This window comes from Eurosta solidaginis, chromosome 5 (assembly GCF_040869045.1).
Source record: "Eurosta solidaginis isolate ZX-2024a chromosome 5, ASM4086904v1, whole genome shotgun sequence".
Lineage (NCBI taxonomy): Eukaryota > Metazoa > Arthropoda > Insecta > Diptera > Tephritidae > Eurosta > Eurosta solidaginis.
The window spans coordinates 30,903,048-30,918,835 of record NC_090323.1 but is presented as its reverse complement, the minus strand read 5'-3'; the positions used below and the strand labels follow the sequence as shown (position 1 = coordinate 30,918,835).

The following is a 15,788-nucleotide window of genomic DNA, read 5'->3' as shown; positions in this document are numbered from 1 at the left end:
AACATAGGAGAGTCATATCGCCCGATATCTCTCCTATCGCCAGTAGCCAAGACGCTTGAAGCCATTTTGCTCTCCTACTTCAAGGTAAATTTGCAGCTAGCTTGCCATCAGCATGGCTTCAGAAAACTCCATAGCACCACCACCGCGCTAAATGCCATCAGCACCCAGATAAATTGCGGTTTAAATCAAAACCCCCACCATAGAACAGTACTCGTAGCGCTAGACCTATCAAAAACTTTTGATACGGTCAACCATGGCACGTTACTGCAAGACCTGGAAGGGTCTACCCTTCCCCCATGTCTTAAAAGGTGGACCGCAAATTATCTGGGTGGTCGGCAGGCATCGGTGCAATTTAGAAATGAAACATCAAAACCAAGAAGAATTAAACAGGGGGTATCCTATCCCCACTTTTGTTTAATTTCTACATATCTAAGCTACCGTCGCCACCAGAAGGAGTTACTATCGCTTCCTACGCCGATGACTGCACAATAATGTCCACAGGCCCAGGCCGAAAGATCGATGAGCTTTGCAACAGAATAAACGGCTACCTCCCTATCTCTCCAGTTTTTTCGCCTCGCGAAACCTGGCATTATCACCGACTAAATCCTCCGCGACCTTATTTACAACATGGACGTCCCAAATGTCGACCATTTTGAACATCCACGTCGATGGCACTACGTTACCGACTGTCCTACACCCCATGATCTTGTGTGTGACGTTTGATCAGGATCTACATTTTGGTGAGCACGCAGCCGCAATTGTACCGAAAATCCAGAGCCGTAATAAAGTCCTGAAATTCCTTGCTGGCAGTACTTGGGGAAAAGACAAAGAAACGCTCATTACCACTTACAAAGCAATTGGCGAGCCGATTGCATGCTACGCGTACCCTATATGGTCGCCAAGCCTAAAAATTACCCAGTGGAATAAGCTACAGGCCTGACAAAATACTGCGCTCAGAACCGCCACGGGCTGTCTTCTTATGTCCCCAGAACACCATCTACATAATGAGGCGAGAATACTCCCCATGAGGGAGAGAAATGCTAACCAGTTCCTGTTGAATACCCAGAAACCTGGGCATCACAACAGACATCTGATTGATGAGCCAACACCGCCTAGGGACTTAATGAGTCATCTCCGTAAGAATTTTGAGGGCATACGGCACCTGAGAACTCAGCCGTATGAAGCAAAAAACACAAGCAGGTCCTTGGTGAACTCCACAAACAGGCGTCGGACCTTTATGCCGGGAATTGCCCGGTGAATCCAGTACTCAAAAAGCAGTACCCAAAACTTGCGGAAGAGGAACGCATACTCCCCAGGGAAACGCGTGTCACTCTAGCTCAACTTCGATCTGGATACTGTAACTCGTTAAACTCTTACCTATCCAGAATCAACCCCGACATACAAAATGTATGCCCCGCTTGGAATGTGTCCCCCCATCTCTTTAATTGTAATGTGGAACCAACGCCTCTAACACCCCTTTCATTATGGTCCACCCCTGTTGAAACAGCAAGTTTCCTTGGACTTCCGTTAGAGGATATTCATGACAATTTGTGACCGGTCGCAGCTATGCGGTGGGGCGAAGCATTGCTACAACAACAACAACCCTCTCACCGGGGATAACGTGTAACTTGCACTTTTATATAGCAAACCGCTTGGTCCAAGTCAGACGCCCGCTTGCGGCTGCACTTTATGGTGATTTGACGCTGCCGCTGAAATGCCTCAGCTAGCCCTTAAACCGAAACTTGGCTGAAAGCGGCCGGCAGTAGTGAGCTGCTTGAACCCCATGAAAAAGAACGGCTCTGGCCATTCCCTGGTGAATGGCGGTCAGAAGCTTTCCCAACTTGGGTGGACTTCTACACACGTCTCCACCCTCCATCAAGTGACTACCGTGCTTAAAAGTAATTCTGACATCGACCTCCCCCTTCTCAACAAACTATTGAAACACACTTTATCTCAAGTATATAAACACAAGGTATCCTATTCATAGTTAATGAAATTTTATATTGGAGACTTAAGAGAGTTTACAAATAATACGACACTCTTTAACTGCTTAAATAAATTCAGTAGATTTTCAGTAGAGGCAGGGCACTCTCTAATCGGGCTGATTGGCCAAAAAAATGGAAATTCGTAACTTTCGAACGAGGCACCCTTCTTTATATATAATTTTTTACATTTTCCTTTGTTCGACCGGTTGTAGATGTTTACATCTTCTATATATTTTTCTTATGATTCATTAGTACAGTCGCCTATAATCTAAAAATAAACATTGATATTTGGATGTACTATGTATGTTTTTATGTAAACACGTATGTTTGTTTTTTTTGTTAGTAAACATTTTATGGAATATATTTTTGCAAAACATATTCTAACTTTATTTCATTCATAGTTATGAATACATAGGGGGACTAATAAAAGTTCGCTTAGTTAGGAAATCGATTCGTTTATTATTTCTTTATTATTATTATTCTTTCAAAATTGGAGATCAACTGAAAAAATGGACGAATTAATAAGAAAAACTTGAGAGTTAAAGCCAAGCAGTCGAACAGTACGAAAGATAAAGTCTAAATCCAACAAGACGTATCCACCTCTCTCTAACCCCCAAAAGAGACGATTCTCCTCACGGTAAATGGCCATGTCTACCCATACTCCTCTCAATACAACGATCAGCAAATTTCGTCACCTCTAAACGGCGGGCTTTTATTAATTAAAAAGGCAAAGTGGGAAGACTATGAAACCAAAAAATAAAAAAAATTATCCTGCACTACTCTCCTTATTCCGTGTGAAGTCTAGCAAAGCGAGCAAGTGTTTCGCAAAGTCATTGATTCAGCTTCGGCACGCTTCATATCGGCCGGTAGCATATCTAAAATACTACCAAATTTCCCGGCCGAAACTGCAACCCTAGCAAAAGAACGTTAGACTCTTTTAGAGTCCTTGCCTCTTTGACCCTCATATTAGTATATTATCAAGTCAAACGTGCCAAATGGGAAGAGCATAACCTGTCTGCGGGTGTCGGTAAATTGTGGTCAACCTTCAAATCCTTATCTAACCCGAAAAAATACAATAGGACAATTCTCTCTGTCTAGGAAACGTAGCAAACGTTTTCTAGACCATATATACAACACTCAGAGAACGCACTTATGCTACTAATTTCCTTTCGATCTGAACCTGCACTTATCGCCAACAGTTAAATCGTAGACAATTTTTCACAAATTTGTTTTGTTGCATGTAAAGAACTTTTGACGGTAAAATGGAAAACTTTCTACGTTTCCTATGGATTCTAGATAAAGAGAATACCCCTAACGAAAAATTTTCAATCGGATTCGGCAATGAAACTCTGTGGGACTCGAAGAAATCCATGAGCGCTTTCTGCCAGCAATTTGTAATGCATCCTTAATTCGGCAAGGCTAGACGTCGTGCAAACAGACGGGCACATAAACACAAACACGACGTGCCATCCAATACCATCAGGTTAAATCAGTCATTAAAAAGGTCAAGTCTTCCAAGTCAATAGGTCCAGGCGGTATAGCCCTGTTATTGTGAAACACCTTGGCGATGAGGGAGTAAGCTACCTGACGCACGTTTTCCTCTTGTCGTTGAACTGCTTTGTCATTCCAGAACAATAGAAAGTGGCTAAGATAATTCCGCTATTAAAGCTTGAAAAATCAGCTAACAAAGGTGATTCATATCGACCTTTATCACTCCTTTCGGCAGTAGCCATCGCCCTATGTCGACTGATGCTCCAAACACCAATTTAATTCGCAAACTCTTTAAAAAGATTTGTGTCAAAATAATGCAGTTTAAAACAAGTAAGGAAGGCTAAGTTCGGGTGTAACCGAACAATACATACTCAGCTGAGAGCTTTAGAGATAAAATAAAGGAAAATCACTATGTAGAGTAACCCTGGCTTGTGTATGTATGACATGGCTATCAAATGGAAGGTATTAAAGAGTATTTTAAAAGGGAGTGGGCCATAGTTCTATAGGTGGACACCTTTTCGAGATAAAGGTTTGTACGATATGGGTATCAAATTAAAGGTACTAATGAGGGTTTCAAAAGGAAGTGGCCCTTAGTTGTATATGTGAAGACGTTTTCGAGATATCGACCAAAATGTGGACCAGGGTGACCCAGAACATCATCTGTCGGGGACCGCTAATTTATTAATATATGTAATACCACGAACAGTATTCCTGCCAAGATTCCAAGGGCTTTTGATTTCGCCCTGCAGAACCTTTTAATTTTCTTCTACTTAATATGGTAGGTATCACACCCATTTTATAAAGTTTTTTCTAAAGTTATATTTTGCGTCAAAAACCAATTCAATCACCATTTTTCATCCCTTTTTGTATTAGCTATTTTTTCATTTTTCGAAATTTTCGATATCGAAAAAGTGGGCGTGGTCATAGTCGGATTTCGCCCATTTTTAATACCAAGATAAAGAGAGTTCAGATAAGTACGTGAACTAAGTTTAGTATAGATATATCGATTTTTCCTCAAGTTATCGTGTTAACGGCTCAACGGAAGGACAGACGGTCGACTGTGTATAAAAACTGGGCGTAGCTTCAACCGATTCGCCCATTTTCACAGAAAACAGTTATCTTCATACAAGCTATGCCCTTAGCAAATTTCACAAGGATTGGTAAATTTTTGGTCGACTTATGATATTAAAAGTATTCTAGACAAATTAAATAAAAAAAGGGCGGAACCACATCCATTTTGAAATTTTCTTTTATTTTTTGTATTTTGTTGAACCATATCATTACTGGAGTTCATTGTTGACGTTATTTACTTATATACTAACTTATATTCTTTTGCTAATTTTTATTTAGAAGACATATAGTAATAGGAGTAACGTTCCTGCCAAATTTCATCATGATATCTTCAACGACTGCCAAATTACGGCTTGCAAAACTTTTAAATTAATTTCTTTTAAAAGTGGGCGGTGCCATGCCCATTGTCCAAAATTTTACTACTTTTCTATTCTGCGTCATAAGGTCAACTCACCTACCAAGTTTCATCGCATTATCCGTCTTTGGTAATGAATTATCGCATTTTTCGGTTTTTCGAAATTTTCGATATCGAAAAAGTGGGCGTGGTTATAGTCCGATTGCGCTCATCTTAAATAGCGATCTGAGATAAGTGCCCTGGAACTTACATACCAAATTTCATTAAGATACCTCAAAATTTACGCAAATTATCGTGTTGACGGACAGACAGACGGACGGACATGGCTAAATGAATTTCTTTTTTCGCCCAGATCATTTTGATATATAAGGCTATATCTATCTCGATTAGTTTATGCCGTTACGGGGTACCGTTATGCGAACGAAATTAATATATTCTGTGAGCTCTGCTCAGCGGAGTATAAAAAGTTGTACCAATGAGCTATTTCCAAAATAAGGTACTTTAAACTGGCGATATATATATATTAATCTAAGTTTTCTTAAAAATTTGATAATTTCACATTTTCAAAAAAATACTGTATATATATTTTTCTCTATAATCCATAGCTTTATTGAATAATTCACAACCAACCTATGCAGAACCAGTACACGAAGACGTCGACGTCATAACAAACGTCAAAGAATTACGAACGCTTTTAAACGAATCCCAAACGACAACAAATCCGATATCTAACACGCTTGTAAAGCTACATACGAAATCGAATAATAATTCTTTGATACCTTTGAATCTTTTAAGTTTGGCAGCTAGTCTACCGACAATACAAACATCTGTTAGACCAACAATAGCAACAGCGTACGCTACAACGCCTGTAATCAATTCCAATCAGTTCGATGGTGGCTACATAAACGTTGAATCACTTCTCTTGCAACGTTTACAAGCAATTAAGTATTACTTACGCTTAACCGCAGCTTCAGCTGGTGGTGAGCTCTATCAACAAACACAGCGTACAACTCAAAGCGTAGAGGTGACGTCATCGTCAACAGTTATTAATAATTTAGCTACGCAAGGAATTTTCACAAAATCGGAAATGGTACATGAAAATAAACCAGAAAGTATGGAGCGCGACGTTGTAGTGAATTCTACAAGTCTTGAGGACGTTGCACACAGTGAGGTGAGCAAGAATTCTTTTTATTTCTTTCTTGATCTATAAACATCTTAGCTAATGATATGGTGGAATCCTGAGGGTAAGCGTAGTGTTAGGTTAGGTTTGAGTGGCTGCCGTCCGCATCGGAGCGGCACACCTAGGCCTTTATGGGCCCATTGTGAAACCACACGGATTTCTTCCTACACTTTCCTATTCAAACCACTACGTTGAGTTTGTGAAGCTAACTAAGCGTCGTGTATTGACCTCACCTATATCAGTCAGATCTACGAGAAACATCTTGCCCATAAAACGTTGCCTTCTTCTACCGAGCGCTGGACATTCGCAGAGTAGTTGCCTAACAGTTTCAGACTCTTCTTCGTTACCGCAGCTTCTACAATAGTCATTAAGTGGAGCGCCAATCCTTTACGCATGTGGTCCATTACAAACGTGACCAGTAAGAAGACCTACAACTAAGGAAATATCCCTCTTACGGAGGGTGAGAAGCTCTCGCGATATCTTCTCATTCCATTCCGGCCATGTGAGTTTTGCCGTGTGGCATCTATCATGATGCTTCCAACTGGCTCCGGCTTCCATCAGTAGAGCCTCCTTTATCTTGAGCTTGCAGGTGGAGAGCGGCATGCCCAACCTCTTCCAGAATGGCGAAAGTGGAAAGGAGGTACCCTTTCTTGCAAGCTCATCCTCCATCTCATTACCTGGTATGCCCTTATGTCCCGGAACCCATACCAGATGTAGAGTAAACTGTTCAGCCATCACATTAAGTGATCTGCGACAGCCTACTACAGTTTCAGAATTAGTTGTGACAGAGTCAAGGGCTTTCAGTGCTTCTTAACTGTCTGAGAAAATAAAAAATGTGCTTCTGAGAGACTGCCCTCTGCCTAAGGCAGTCCACAGCGTCTTGGATGGCCGCAAGCTCGGCCTGAAATATGCTAGAGTGATCGGAAGGCGAAACGATCTTCGTATGTCCAATCGTTCCGAATAGACACCACCTCCGACCCTGTTATCCAGTTTAGATCCATCTGTGTAGATCTGAATGATGTCAGTGGGCCAATCTGGGTCATTCACCCACTGTTCCCTCTCAGGGATTAATATCTCTTATCCCTTGTTAAAGTTGTTATATGGTTTGCAGAAATATGTCCATTCTGGTATGCAGAATCTGTCAAGAATTTCAGTGTGGTTGCAGTGAGACCATGTGGTCAGTTTCCACAGCCAAATAGCTGCACATGCTGCATATTTTATGCCTACTATATCTATGGGTATTGTTGTCGCAATACTATTAATCCCCAAATGTAAAAATGAAATACAACCCTGCACAAATTTGAGTATTCTTATTCGAATTTTCTCTTTGATCAAATAATAAAATGTATGTTCAAATCCTCTCAATTTATATGTCAACTTCCAATACTTGCAATTAATCTTTATATACTTACAATACATGTACCAACACATAAATGAAATTCAAATTATACATATGTATCAACTGAAACGAACATTCTATGAAACGAAATGTCCATTCGCGGAAAAATTTCATAGAAGAGAACATCAAATTTCTTTAACACGCACACGGAAATCAAATTGAATAAATTGATCAATAACTCTTTATTTGGCTAGTTTTCTTTGTGGGCATTTTTGTCTGCAGGTATGTTCAGTATTACATTCATAGCCTCCTTTGCCGTTGTGCGTATGCGTAGTAGTGCAGATCTTTGCACCTTTTGAAGAGCAAGAACCGTCGAGGATTTATTCAGGGCGCACCATCATACCACCACCCCGTATAGCAATATTGGCCTAACTATGGCCGTGTATATCTAATACACTATCATAGGGGATATACCCCTGTGTAGAGGGCAACCGTGGCCTTACGTATACGTTCCGTGGTGTTTTGTGTCCAGTTCAATTTCTTATCAAGTGTGAGGCCTAGATAGTAGGCGGACTCGCTTAGCTTAAGCACTTTGTTTGCCAGCACCGGAGTTGAGAAAGGTGGTATCTTATACTTCCTCGTAAAGAGCACCAGTTCCGTTTTATTTGGGTTCACGCCCAGACCATTATCAGCGGCTCATGCTTCGACCCTTCTTAATTCCACCTGCATCATATCGCAGAGAGTTTGTGGAAACTTCCCACTTATCACCAAGGCAAGGTCGTCAACATATGCTATAACTTTACAGCCCCTCTCCTCCTATATGTCCCTTAGCAGTTGATTCACCGCCAAGACCCCCAGCAGAGAGGATAGAACTCCACCTTGGGGAGTTCCCCTACACGATCCTGCTCACCGATACCCCTGCAAGATCGTCCTGTACTACCCTGCATAGCAGCGATTGGTGCACAAGCTCCACCAGCTGAGGTTCGATGCCCAGATCAGTCCGTACCTTGGGATGGGGGTGTAACCCCATTTGTTGTACCTTAATGATCGAGTCGGGTTTGATGTTGTTAAGCGTAAGTGGAAGTGTTCAGTGTAGTCACTACACTGTAGCGTAATGTGGGACAAATGTGTTATTAACGGCTTGTTAGCAATGAGTTATGGCTTTGATTTGTTCGGGTTATGGGCGTGTTAATCATTTCTTATGGACGAGCTATCGATTTTCTAACGAAGTGTTATAAATTTGCTATCTATAACAATTGTCTAGCCAATTTAAAGCCGAGTTTTACATTTTTTATCGAAGAACTATCGATTTTTATCGAAAAGTTATAGATTAGTTATCGAAATGCAATTTGTGTTATCGAAATGTTACCAATTTATTATCAGTGTGTTGTCGATTTGTTATCGCCGGCTACCGATCTGTTTCTGAAAAGCCATCGATTTGTTATTAAAAATTAATATAAGAAGCCAATAACTCGGCGATAACAAACCGATTCGATATCGCCCATAACCGATATCTACATATAACAAATCGATAATAATAAAATAATTAAAAAAAAAGTTTAAGTTAAACGGTTTTATTGAAAACAATACTTACATTAAGTAATAATAATACTAAAAGCTAGAAAACAAATAGGTAGGTCCTAGGTACTAGTCATCACACTCCTCATCAATCTAGAGCGTTGATCAGACAATTAAATAGAAGCGTTGGGCGCGTGAAATTTCTAAAAATGTGAGGCGTAGCATAACCTGATTAAGGTTCAGTTGGTCTTACTTATGACTATCAATAGAAATTTTACGCGTCCAACGCTTTTATCTAATTGTCTGATCAACGCCCTAGATTGATGAGGAGTGTGATGACTAGTACCTAGGACCTACCTAATTATTTTCTAGCTTTTAGTATTATTATTACTTAATGTAAGTATTGTTTTCAATAAAACCGTTTAACTTAAAATTTTTTTAATTATTTTATTTTCAAGTTTTTAGTCTTTATTTAATTGCCTATTATTTCTCATTCTATTTAGTTCATTTAGTGACTCGTTGTTACAAGGACTCTTTTCTGACAATTTGCTACAATTTAGGTCACATAATCCTTCCAAAGGCTCTACTCTACTCGGCGCCACGTATGCTTGTCCCTCTCTTCTACCGGACTGTATGGAATATTTGTTCCAAATGTGAGCCAAATCGGACCACAAATACGAGTATTTTTAATACCTCGATCCTTGTCACACCTAGCGGTATTTTTTTTCATGAAGTGATTTCTAATTCTGTATGTAATATATGTTCCAAATATGAGCCGAATCGGCCGAAAATACGATTTTTTAAATATCTCGATCCGTGCACCACCTGGTGGCGATTTTTTTCATATGTCGCTTTCTATTCATGTTGTATGTAATATGTGTTCCAAATATGAGCCTGATCGGACCACAAATACGATTTTTTTGAATATCTCGATCCTTGCGCCACCTGGCGACGATTTTTTTCATATGTCGCTTTCTATTCATGTATGTATTATGTGTTCCAAATATGAGCCAAATCGGCCCACAAACACGATTTTTTGAAATATTTCGATCCATGCGCCACATATCGGACTTTTTTTATATTATTGCATTCTCATCGGGTGGTCGGACTCTATTTGTTACTCACGCCTTTTTCGATTCAGATATACATAACATTAATGCACATAGTCAAGCATATTTTATTTATTTATTTATTTTTTTCATTTTATTGCAGTTGAGTGATAATCGCGCACAGTCAATTCAGTCTCTTCATAGCGTAGAGACACCTACTCCCGATGATAGTACACCCAGCTTTGATGAATTGCAACAACGTTTGGAAACGTCTAATCGCAACATACAAAATATGCAAGAACAGCAACAACAACTATTACGTTTACAAAATGCCGCTAAACAACATTTGAGCGAAATGGAACACTTACGACAACAAGCAGGCACTTTAAGTTTTGGTGGCGGGAACGGTTGTTCCAATCAAGCAGTTAGTGGCACGACTGATGGCGCACCTGAATATGAATCCATTGAGCAAGTGCATTCAGATATGGCAACGCTCGTTGGTCGTATGAAAAATCTTACCACATTTATACAAAATCAAAATGAATTGAGTAGTCTATTAGGCGATGATGGTCCTGAAATTCTTGCTGAACAAGAGGCGTTACAACGCAAACTCGAATCTTTACGTGCACAACGCGATGATATGCGTACATTGGTTAATGAATTACAGAGCATAAATCGCACTGCTGAACGTCGTGTTGCTGATGGTAGCAGTGGTGTTAATGCCACCAATGAAAATGAGGAATTGGCGCAAGCAACAGTTGCTACAGATTTAATACCAAAAGAGAGCTTAAAGTCACAAAATATGAATGGTGAACGTGTTGTACCTGTTACCTATACACGTAATGTTCCCATTAAACTAGCAAATGGTGGCGTAGCACAGCCTATGAGAAGTACCAGAAATAAAAAAAATGATAATGTTGATCCTGAAGAGAAAGCAGCCACCGCTTTACTAATACAACAAAAAGTTGCCGATATAGAGACAATGCGCAAGCAATTGCGTCGTCTAAAAGAAATGATGGATACCGTTAATATGATTGATGCGCAAACATCACATGATGCTAACGATGTTGGACGTGATATGCGCTCACAATCGCGTTCGACAAACTCATCTGCTGCTTCATTTGATCGTGAATGTACCCCAGTATCAGTTGTACGTGCTCACAATGTTCGCGGGCAAGCAAACAACGGTGATAACGGTGGTGTTGGTGTAGAAGACGATGCCTATTTGACACGTAAAATGCGTATGATCAACGAAGTTACATCGGATTTGCGCGCTCAAGCGGAAAGTTTGCAAGCCGAACGTGATCGCATTAAGGCGTTAAAAGAGGAAATTATAATGCGCAAACAACAAGCTGCAGATGCAGCACAACTTGGTGAGGATGCATTAAAACGCAGCAGCTTAACACCGACACCAACACCGCGTAGTCACAAGCAACGTGAGTTGGATACACCATCTCCACCATCGGCACAATGCACAACCAGCCAACACAATGATCCACTCAAATTGGAATATGAAGCAAAGAAAAGAGAGTTCGAAATTTTATGTCACCGTTTACAACAACAAGATGAAAAAGCGTTGCCAACTCATACCAACACAAATACCAGCACCGCCACTGGTACTAGTAGCAATAACAAGGGACCACATGGTCGTGATACTGTTTCTGAAGCTGACGACGAGGCGGATGGTGATGAAGAATTAATTGATTCAGATTTTCCTACATCGAATGCTACATCTACAGCACGTCAATATTTTACAGCACCACAACAACAATCAACACCAGCACAACAGCATCGCGCCGCTGTGAAAGCTGCTGTAACTGCGCATACATTAGCTACCGGCACAGCAACGTCAAAGGTTAATGTAAATCCACCACATAATTCGCATCAAAATCAAAGTCAGCGTTTAAGTAAAGAAGATAGTTTCGAAACGAATATAACAACATCAAGTGCTGGTGAACGTCGTCACTCGACTTTAGCGAACGCTACAAATACGACACATGATGGCGCTTCAATTGAAGCTGGGAGTATGCAATCGGGCAGCTCTGCATTTTCAATGCCACCACCAATGCCAGCTATGGGCGCTTGCAGTAGTTGGCGTAAGTTGTACAAGTATTGTTTTATTTTAGCATATACTTACAAGCTAACCTAATATAAACGCACGCAAGTCATTTTCTGTCAAAAATGTCTCATGCACATACAACTTGTATGAGAGCAACTCAAATTGAATTTGCTGCGTGAAAACCTAACTCGATTTCCAATTTTTGTTCTGCGTGACATTTAGATTTGACGTTTGCACACATGCTTTACATTGGGCAAAAAACGCCGGTTGGTTGCGTGCGCTAAAAAACGCAGTGCGGTTTTATTAGGTTGGCTTGTTAGGGTTTGGCTTATATATTTTTTTGGGCGTAAAGAAATTTATTCGCACTGAATTTTGGAATATAATTAACGTTATTTTTCCACCTCAGTATACCATAGACCTGAAGTGGGTGCCAGAGGAAGATGATTTTGAGAGATTTGTTCTTCAAAATGTCTGTCTCAAAAGAATCTTATTAGATAGTAGATAATAATAAGGGATGCGTCTCATATAGCTCAAGTAGCTCTGGAGGCAGTTAAAAATAGAATCCTAAACAGGAGAACAACCTCCGCGCTTCCATTTCGCTGAACTATATGTAGACTGGTTAGATTTTAGTTCATCCAAAGTGCTTCCGAACACACTACTAAGCCATAAGTGAGATCCGCGATATATTTGCCTGTTGTAAGACATATTTGCGTATTGTAAAATACCCAAGTGATTCAAGGGGTTGTATATCGCAACCTTTTAAAGGGTTGCCAGCGCACTTTATAGCTTCTCCAACCCAATATTCAACCACATTTACCCGTGAGGCTCGGGTGACACCAAGCTCCCCATGGAACTAAAGGGTGGGGCGAGATGGCCTAGAATTTTCATAGTGGTCATATTTGATCGTTCCTGATATGGTCGGGCTTGTACCTAAATGGTGCTTGTTACCAAAACGTACGATCTATATCCGGTAAAAGACCATGAACATCGATAACACTCCAAAACCATCGGGAGTCTACCAAACGGTTGCTAAACTTAAAAACTTTCTTGTTTTACGAGTAAAATATTATGAAGAAATATCCCTTCTTCTTCTTGTAGCAGTGTATGAATGATGCTAGGTACAAAGCAACATCAACCTGTTCATCCCATTCGACCATTAATCCCAGTGGGTAGAAAACCGCTGGAGAGAAAAACGTATGGGCCAAAGATTCACCAGAAAGTCACGCTTCAGCATGACGTTGATAGAGGTCATGCTCAAGTGCATCCATACACTGCCTGTATCCGTAATACACATGGTTACAACAAAGACAACAACGAATCTCCAAAAAAAACTTAAGCATTCATCAAGTCGGGGTATTTAGTTCTAATCAGCTTTATGAAGTAGGCCGGCTTTCAAAGGTGATGTTCAGAGATTAGCTCCAGAAGTTATATCTTAACATTTTATCTAATTAGTTATATAGGCTAAATAAGCCACATTATACATCTTATATATTTTTAAATTTTTTTCTTTTTGTAATTTAGAAACAACTGCTTTATATATGTATATATTCATATGTTAATAATATTTATTGTTTTAATTATTAGCGCCTATGCCACCGTTGCCAAATACTTGGAATCCACAATTTTATTATGGCTTTGGGGCATCAGCACCACCGCCACATCCACCTAGTGCAACACAACCAAACTCTGCAACTACTACACATAGCGCAGGCGCACCCTTCACTCCAGTTGGCTTATTATCACAATCAGCCGCTAACAGTGATTGCATTTGTAGTGGAGGAAATAGTGTTACAAACGCCCCTATTGTAACAGGTGGTCCAACACCACTTTCAGGTTCCACAAATACTGCTGCACAACTAGCAGCTGATCCCGTGCTGTTACATCAATTTGTACAAACTCAACAAATGCTTATAAATTCTGTATGCCAATGTAATCAAATGTTATGGCATCAGCAGCGTGAAATTGATGCATTAAACCAAACAATACATGTGGTGAGTTATAAATAAAGATATATTGGTAGTTCTATGTCAAAGAAACCAAATATTTGAAATTAATGAATAGATATATAACAAGTGAAGAAATAGTGAAATTTGGACTTTATTTTCTTTGGTTTTCGTTTTCAAATTGATCATATACATATTAATAATGATAAAAGCCCTCAATACTATCGATTTACAATCCTTGGTCTTGATGAAATAGAATGTTCCTTGTGCGAGATATGCAAAATTTACGCTTTTCTTAACTTTGCACAGCTACAAGAACGCTTACAGGCATTAACAAGCAACGGCATCAACTCAGTCCAACTTAATGATTTACCCTTTTCTATACGTGCCGAATCCGTGCCACCACCTACACTGTCTGCCTCTTCATTGCCAAATAATTCCTATTTGAGCAGCAAGAATCGTGCACAATCCGAACAACCGATTGCTCTCTTTCTACCCAGCATGACAGCAGCAACAAACACAGCTGCACGTTATAGTGCATTCACCAACTATCAACATCATCATCAGCAACAACAACAGCAATATCAGCAACGTCAAACACGTCGACATATTTCATCTGTCAATGGTGGCGCTGGAACTGCTAATAATAGCTATAATTTTAGTACTGAAACACAACATAGTAATATTGCAACAGCAAGCAGCACAAACGCTGGTCTATATAGTACATTAAATAATGCTGCAGTACAACCACCACCACCACCCCCATCCAACCAAGTCCCAACAGCATCGCATTATAATAATGAAATACCACAATCACCACCACTACATGGAGCGGGTAATGCAGCTGGACCTGGCCCAATTTTTATGCATCATCATAATAATGCTATACATCAGAATAATGCTAATTTACGTACACAAAATCATTATGCTAATAATTTATTGCATCAACAACAACAGCTTCCACCACAACAACAACAACAACATGGACATAGTAATGTAAATATTGGTGGTAATACATTGAATAATCAAGTTCCACCTGGTAATCGCGCTAATAATTATTGGGACAATTTTCGCAGGTAATTTCGTTCTATACAACTACATAGAAAATACCAAAAAAATATCTTAGTTGTTTTTCTTTTGTTGTTGCATTTGAATTTATTGATATTGTAATTTACGTCTGCATACATATATGCATGTGCTAAGTGCATAAGGTTATTTTAAATAATATCAGTGGAAATTGTACTTTATTTTCGAGTACTAAAAGCAATTTAGATTTAATACTGATTAGGAGAGTAGTACTAAAGGAAATTCTTTGATAAGGTCAAAACGAAACTAGGAAATGAGTTTTGAGTTAGCGCTGATTTTTAAAATAAATTTAAAATTTAATGCAATTAGTAATAGTAAACTGCGTATTTATGTATTTATTATAACTTTATTTTAGATTGAAAAAATTTGGTATATTATATAAATTAATTTAAAACGAGCAATTATTCAGATAAACTCTTTCATATACACTTTTGGTGTGTTAGGCGGAGCACGCTTACCTCCACACCACGGCGGCCTACCTGTACGATGTTAAGACGTGCCATGCCAAAAAGAAGCTTGTCACAAAATTAGTTACATAAACAAGTAAGAAAGCCTACAAAAGCTGGTCTCAAGTCGATTATTTGTTTAAAAATAATTTTGGTTGCCTGTTTCGAAATTAAAAATTGTTTGTTGAGTCTCCATGAAGAAATCTTAGCATTGACCAGTGGCTGGCCGTTTCCATTGGGTAACAAAATTTATGGGTAATAATTTG

General features: G+C 39.5%; 2 protein-coding genes across 7 annotated transcripts in view; one reads left to right on the top strand and one right to left on the bottom strand.

Moving 5' to 3' along the window:
• Window positions 1–15,788, bottom strand: part of LOC137253521 (uncharacterized) — a 422,466-nt gene that overhangs the window by 50,228 nt on the left and 356,450 nt on the right. The window lies entirely within an intron of this gene.
• The window catches only part of cmb (combover), a 52,680-nt gene that overhangs the window by 14,530 nt on the left and 22,362 nt on the right, over window positions 1–15,788 (top strand). For both annotated transcript variants that reach the window (XM_067790605.1, XM_067790604.1), the window contains exons 4-7: window positions 5,508–6,073; window positions 10,152–12,084; window positions 13,632–14,038; window positions 14,300–15,066. In XM_067790605.1, coding sequence (XP_067646706.1) covers window positions 5,508–6,073; window positions 10,152–12,084; window positions 13,632–14,038; window positions 14,300–15,066 — 3,673 coding nt within the window. The remainder of the gene's footprint in view (window positions 1–5,507; window positions 6,074–10,151; window positions 12,085–13,631; window positions 14,039–14,299; window positions 15,067–15,788) is intronic.